The 7658-nt window shown below is 42.2% G+C and overlaps 1 protein-coding gene across 1 annotated transcript in view; it reads right to left on the bottom strand.

Annotated features, from left to right (window-relative positions):
- Positions 1-7116, bottom strand: part of RAB11A (RAB11A, member RAS oncogene family) — a 101683-nt gene extending 94567 nt beyond the window's left edge. The window contains exon 1 of the mRNA XM_085644630.1: positions 6974-7116. Within this exon, the coding sequence (XP_085500756.1) occupies positions 6974-7013 (40 nt within the window). The 5' untranslated portion in view covers positions 7014-7116. The remainder of the gene's footprint in view (positions 1-6973) is intronic.
- Positions 7117-7658: the final 542 nt, after the last annotated feature.

Here is a 7658-nt window from a genome sequence, read left to right on the forward strand (position 1 = left end):
AAAAAAAAATGTCAACAGACTGCTTTACCTAATTCCACACTTCATCCCATCCCCTTTCCATAACCAGTGCGTTGAACCTTACTTTATGGGTTCTCTGAGTACATACAAGAGTCACTTCTAGCATTGAATGCTACAGGTAACAAAAGACATGGGCTGTACTAAAACTGACCTTAATGCCTTCACCAACACTAATAATTTGCCCTGCCACAGTTGCAACTACCAACTAGAAAAGCCCCAAATAAGCAGCCACCACTACTCTACTTGGATACCCATCCACACAGTATTTCCAATGTTACTACCTGTATGCTGGTTAATGCGAAATCTCTCAAAGCATGAACCGGAATTTGCTGATTTTCTCAAAGGCCAGAATCTAGACAGTACCTTTTTAACTGAAACACGGGCAGACCCAAGCTCAGGTTATGACCTGGTCTCAGCTACCCCCTGGATACTCACAGATTAGAAAGGCTGCAGAATAGAGGTGGTGGCGTATCCATTTTCTTTTGCACCTACATGCAAACTACCTTGCAACCAGACCCATTTTTAGAATGCGAGGCTCTCGCATTTAATATTGAAATCAACACCCAGACTAGTAAGGGAATGTTAATTTATTGCCCACCAGATCCTAGAAATACGTTTTTGCAGGAGGCTACTGCCCTTTTAGATATTTGCCTATGCCACCCAGAATATTCAATTTTGGGGAATTTTAACTTCCATTTGAAGACCTAAATGAGAAAAAAAACATGGAGTTACTTACGGAGACGATGTCTTGCTTTGGTCTCACCCAAAGGTTCAATGCCCCCACTAACTATCCTTAACATTCTACCGCTAGCATAATCAGACCACAGCGTGATATAATTCAAAATAAAATAGGCCCAAAAAAACACCAGGACTTGAGGTCCCCAAACGCTTCAAGCGTGCAGGTCATGGAACAAAATTCAGACTGATCAATTTAACGAGCTTCTATCTGAATATAAGCCACTTAAAACTGGTGACTTAAAAGAACTAATTGCTAGTTATTCTAATTGGCTCAGCTCAACAGTCTCCGCCCTGGTAGCTGGGAATCAGAGGGAAACCGTCCGCACCATGATTCTCAGACAGACTTGTAATTCAGAAACAAAAAACATAGGAGACAACAACGCAAATGGAGAATGAACTCTAGCAACACAGAGGGAAATATATCAACAGTATCTCCCTGAAAACAAGGCAGTAATAGAGTTAGACAAAAATCGCATTACTACACTAGAAAAACAAGCATTGGCATAGCCAAGAGGTCTCACCTTTGGGACCTTATAAGCGTTTAGCCATGCAACAGTTGCATAACTAAATACTTAAAAAGGTCCCAAAAGCAAGACCTATTGGCTATGCCAATGCTTGTTTCTGTTGATTACTGCTCTGTAGTAATGGCGGCACCCGTGCTTTAGCTTAAACATCTTAAGCTAAAGTCGAGTGCCGAGATTGCTTCAAAAGTAAAGAATTGACTATTTCTTTACTTTTGAAGCAATCTCAGCACCCGACTTTAGCCTAAGATGCTTAAGCTAAAGCACTGGTGCTGCCATTACTACATAGAATAAACAGGAAAAAAAGCAAGCGCCCGCTTCGAGAAATGACTGCCATGTGCCACCAACGTGAACCGCGGGGCCAAAGTGAAATTGATTGCGGGGGAAAAATGCTACCGCCGGCCACAGCTTGCAGTACATGTGCGCGAGTGGTGCACGCGCAGCAGTAATCACGCCATATGTCGCCTCTGCTCAAGCACGTGCCCGCGCACATGCACTACAAGCTGTGGCCGGCGGTAGCATTTTTTGATGCCCTTACTTAAAGTCTCGCCAGATCAGCGCACGCACTGGGTCAGGCGAGACCTAAAAAAATCAGACTTGGCCAAATATCCAACAAAAGAGCTGTTTTTGACAGTTCATAAACTCTCTAACGCTCCCTGTACGAATTTAACTGAAAACAGTCAGTCCTATGGTAATACATTGACTAACTTTTTTCTAAACAAAGTGGGAGTGATTTTTAATAAGATCTACAGAAAGTCTGAGTTAAAAGACAATATCTCAGCTCGCCCTATACCAGAGACTGCAATATTTACAAAATGATCTCCTCTTAAAAATGAGCAGGAAGCCATGCTAATAAACTCCTCTAAATCAGGTTACCCTAGAGACCCTTGTCCCCACACATCCGTTGTTAAAATAGCCACTGGTATTAATGCAGACCAACTGGCAATTTTTAGTACCAAGTTCACTACCGGTCACTTCCCTATACAATGGAAAATATCAATCCTTCCTCTAATAAAAAAAAACAACTTAAACCTGCAGGACCCACATAATTAACGCCCCCATCTTAAGGATTCCGCTACCTGCTAAAATCTTGGAAAAATTAAATGAAACACCTGTCTACTTTTATACACAATAATCAACTCCTTGACCCTACCCAATTTAGGTTTAGAAGCGGTCACAGCACAGAAACCATTTTTATCATAGCCACTGAAGAGATTAGAGCTACCCTCAATAGAGGGGGGGAAAGCAACACTTATCCTTCTTGATCTGTCAGCGGAATTCGATACGGCCAGCCACAATGTGGTGATTGATTGCCTTGCTGAGATAGGAATGAAAGGGAAAGCGTTAGCCCATTTACGCTCGTTTTTTTAGGGAGAGGCAAAAAAGTGTCGTCCGGGGATTTTGAATCGGACACTTTCTCCCTGCCTTGTTGAGTCCTGCAGGGGTCTTCACTGATCCCCTACGTTATTTAGCTTGTATGTTACATCACTGGCCAGTCTGAGCAAATCCTTTGGTTTCTCTCTGATATCATATGCAGAGGACACCCAGGTTGTTATCTCATTAGCCAGTAACACTGAGAACACCAATAATATATTTAGCACCTGTATGTTGGTAGTCAGTGAATGGATGAGTAAAAAACTGCCTTAAGCTAAACTCAGGAAAACCTTAAGTAGTCCTCTTTGTCAAAGACACCTCCTTCTGGTACCCTAACTGGTGGTCTCAAGAACTTGGTAATATTCCAGTACCGGCAAAGAAAGTAAAGAATCTGGGATTTCAAGTAGACAGTAAATTTACACATGGCGACCACGTAAAGGACATATTTCCTCTGCATTCTACACTATCAAAACTGTGAAAAAATTATCCCCTACCTTCCACAGACTTTATGGAAAACGGTTGTGACAGCCATAGTCTTGTCCAAACTGGACTTCTGTAATTGCGTGTACCTGAACATTCAACATCAATTCTTAAGTAAACTCCAGGTCCTCCAGAACACTGCAGCACGCTTGCACAAGGTATTCCTAAATACTAGACGGCCAGATAAGCATTACACAAGCTCCAATGGCTGTCTGTCAGTCAGAAAATTACTTTAAAGGCTGTGTGCATCACCCATAAAGCACTCTATAGCACAGGCCCAGAGTACCTGCAAAAAAACGATAACAAGCATTTGCAATAGGTCTCCCATTTACGAGAGTTTTAGCTATTGGCATTGTAAATGACAATGCCTTTTATTTATCTTTTAAAAACAAAAATAAAAGGCATTGTTATTTGCAATGTCAATAGCTAAAACTTGCGTAAATGCGAGACCTATTGTATTGCAAACGCTTGTTAGATTAGTGAGTAGAAACGCTCCCTTTCGGCCCGCTCGGCAAATTAATTAAATAAACAGGCGTGGCTGCTAAAGTGAAAGCGGACCGCGCTGCAAAAAAAAAAAAATAGCGCTTACCGACTTATGAAGAAGACAGTGTAACGCCACCAGTAAAAGATCCAGTCCTCATGGGAGGTAGGAAATGGCGACAGCGCGGTAACAAGGAGGGACTCACAAGCCTCATCACCAACCAAACAAAAATATGGGCGGAGAGAAGGCAAGGCTTCCTTCCACAGCATACTCGACTACTACATGCCTCGCAGAGCAAGTAGCACATGCACGCTGCCACTAGGCTCGACCTAAAAACGGCACCGCCTTACTAGACACCTGGGCTCTATCAGCGCAAAAAACATTATTGTTCCCAATTTTAGACCTACTTATTGGGGAGGAAGAAGCTTAGTATTAAATGACTAAGCTATAAAATACCATTCCAGTCATTTTAACAAAAAAGTGTTTACTTTGGAAAGAACTCTAAGGCTAATACTGTTCACTATATGTCCAACTAGACACCAATCTCACACTCATTCAAGCTAACATCGATCATGGAGGGAACAGTATAACTACACTCCATCACGTGTAAGTCGACAAAAATTGTTTCATAAAAATATATCACTTTATTCATCAATTTTATCCGGGTGTATCTTTTATAAAAAAAGGGAGGCATTAGCATAAGTAAACTAAAGGAACACAATCTGTGAAGAGACTGGGACCTTTGAGTACTTATTATTTACATGGTATCGGGTCTCAGCCCTAAAATCAATAATCACGGATGTGGGCCAATTAATGACAGTTCTTTTGTCTGTTGTTTGTACTCTCCCTTTTTAATGTGTTACATGTTTTTAATATGAAATTGTATGCAATTGCTGTTTTTATTATGGCAATGATGTTCTAATCAAACAGAAGTATTGATTACAAATATATTATAAAGCTTATGACTCCCTTTTTATTTTAGAGATACACCTGGATAAAAATGATGAATAAAGTGATACATTTTTATGAAACAATTTTTGTCGACTTACAAGTGATGGTTTTGGGCATGTAGTTATACTGTTACCTCCATGAGCGATGTTAGCTTGAATGAGTGTGAGCTTAGTGTCTAGTTGGACATATAGTGAACAGTATTAGCCTTAGAGTTCTTTCCAAAGGAAACACTTTTGTTAAAATGACTGTATAGTACCCTATTCCTTTGATATAAGGGGTCCTTCTCAGTTTTTTTACACAAAAAAAAAGCAATACCCTTCCAGCACATATCATGTATATTTCGGACCTCTGGCCCTTTACGAATGCTCTGAAAGGCTTTTTAACTAAGGACTTTAGGACCCAACTAGAATTAGTTGTCAGATCTTGGCAAATTGAAACAGCGCCAAAACACCTCCGGGAATACGTGCGACTTACTTTTGTGGTATTTGGAGGAGGGAGCGAGGAATGTAAAGGAACTAGGGTGAAGGAAAGGCAGTGTTGTGCATGCCACCTTCCATTAATAAGCTTCTGCCTCTCAGTCCATGCAGTTTTGCCCAAATACAAGCCCGATCCTGACTGTGCTCGATCACTTTGTGGATAGGGAGATAATGACAACTTCAGTCGCTCAAACTGATACCTGTATCCTCATACAAGACAGACTTAACTTGTGACCCTGTCCTCCATCACCAGTGGCGCAACGAAACTTGAGGGGGACCTGCAAAGTACATGGACCCAGTCAAGAGGCCCCCTGGAGCTCGCCCCCATCTCGCAAAACGGGGACAAGTGTTACGCCACAGCCTTGTTAATTTCCAGTGACACGCGAGGAAATGAGAGGAGGCGGCGCGCTGCATTGTACAATTTTAAAGTATTTGCAATTTGTCACTGGTCGCCCGGCCCTAGACTGAGTCTGATGAGCCTTCTCAGAACCATCTTCCGCTGTTGCGGGTGGCAGTTTAGTCCAATATCCAACCCAAACACGCTGGAGACACTCCCCTTCAACCAAAAGGTAAAGTGTTGCTGCCTCAGAGAGAAACACCCGGGCCCGCCTCCTAAAGTTAATAAGCCCTACACTATCCTTTTCAGTCTGAACTTCAGTGACAGTTAGGGCTCTAACATATAAAACGAGGAAGCAAAGCCTGCCGCTGCACCAAACCGGCTTAGGGATAAGAGGGAGTCAGTGGCATTCCTTTTGCACATTCCATTCAATTTTTCAAATATTCACATTAGGAAATTTATACAATGAGTAAGGTCACTCGATTGTCACACTGAAGGCCACAGCCACTTAATATATTGTGTGATTCTGGCACCAAAATTCATGGTGTATTGTCAAAACATGCAATCTTAGAAACGCATAAGTAGTAAACTAAACGTATACTAATATTTCCCAAAAGCAGGGGTCGGCTAAAAATAATTAAAGAGGGCGTTCATATTTTAGGTGGGGAGCTGTCACTTAAGAGTTCCTGGATACAAAACAAATACCAAGTAACAGCTACCAATCTAGAACTATACACAAGCAACGTGTCAACTTTCACACTTCATCACACAATGACTAGGCACATTGACGCGATGAGCTGTAAAGTCTTCACAGAAGAGTTTTTAAGCTTAGGGCCGATTCGTTCACACAACGGGGCTCTATTTAAAACGTCACCAGGACATGGGAGGTTTAATTTGCTTTTATATAGCGCTTACCTTCCCTAACGAAAAGTTGAAGGTTGTTACTTTGGAGGAGACAGGTGAGGGCTGTATAGGCAGAGCAGGTCGTGAATAAGCTTCACTCACCACGTCCCAGATCCTTTTTCCTCAACTATCACACGGTGATACATTAAGCTTTTTTTTTATCAAGAAAGTACCTAATTTTAATAGCAGAAACTTCCAACAGACCCGAAGAATATATACTTGGGCCAAGAGCCTATCGCCCACCACACCAAATGGGCACTAAAGACATTTTCTTTGTACCGAAAAAGAGGGACATCTCCAGTACCTCTAAATTATTGCAAGAACTCGTTATTACAGTACCTAATTTCCTCCTACCTGGTTGAATAGGTGCACAAATCGCGGGTAGCTGCCTTTTCACTTCAGCGACTCTAAAACGTCAGTCATTACAGTAAGACGTTGCACCATCTGAAGCGACTGTAACAGTAGTTGCTTTGGGCGCCCAGTGACAGACTGCCATTTTCACCCCCACCCCTTCGAACAGGTTATTATACTCATCAGCCAAACAGACCCATCCGACCTACCCTTAGTCAGAATAATAGCCAATACCTTTCTTCTATGCAATCTCCCACCCTATTTACACTATCATTCACACCTTCTTTAGGAGAATATAACCATACGTGTAGACCTGGTTGTCCCCACCAGTACCCCCACTTGCCTTTGAAAAGGTAGTCATACTCGTCGTCTCGGGTTCCCATGACTGCAGCTTCTGTTCTAAGCTCTGTATCCGGAGAAGTGAAACGGTAACAGCCCCGCCCTGCACCCGCTACTGCACTTCCGGACCCGCCCACAACCCGGAAATACCCCGAAATTCTACATCCGGTGTAAATCCCAGTCTATCCCGGAATAAGTCAAAAGGAAATCATTAGAGTCGCCATTTTGGAACAGGTTGAAGGGGCAGATGTAGCACCCTCGAAGTGGCTGTACGGTGCTGTGGTCCCCTTCTGCTACGCAGGCTTTACTTCCAGCACAGATCTCGCTAGGATTTTATTTTTGAGGCGCAACCCGCGCGATTAACTTTTTATTTCATTTCATGCTTTGGGTCCCAGCGTTTGTTTTATTTTCCATAAAGTCCAACTTTAAATACCCATCCGTAGACAACAAGTTACTAGTTTGGCCATGCATGACATTTCATCGTTTTTTAGTGTTCTTTTGTTAGAGTAACATTTAGATATCACGTGTAACACTTTATAACTAGTAGGTCAAGGCATCCGTTTTCTTGTAGAATACGTTTCGAAAAGCGATATATAGAGGGATGGAGGATTGTGCCCTCTTAATATGTCAAAATGAGGCTGGATAAATCATCAAACATCTTCTTATGTTATTCGTGCTTGGCTTTTATT

The sequence above is a fragment of the Triturus cristatus genome, chromosome 3_1 (assembly GCF_964204655.1).
Source record: "Triturus cristatus chromosome 3_1, aTriCri1.1, whole genome shotgun sequence".
NCBI classification, from domain to species: Eukaryota; Metazoa; Chordata; class Amphibia; order Caudata; family Salamandridae; genus Triturus; species Triturus cristatus.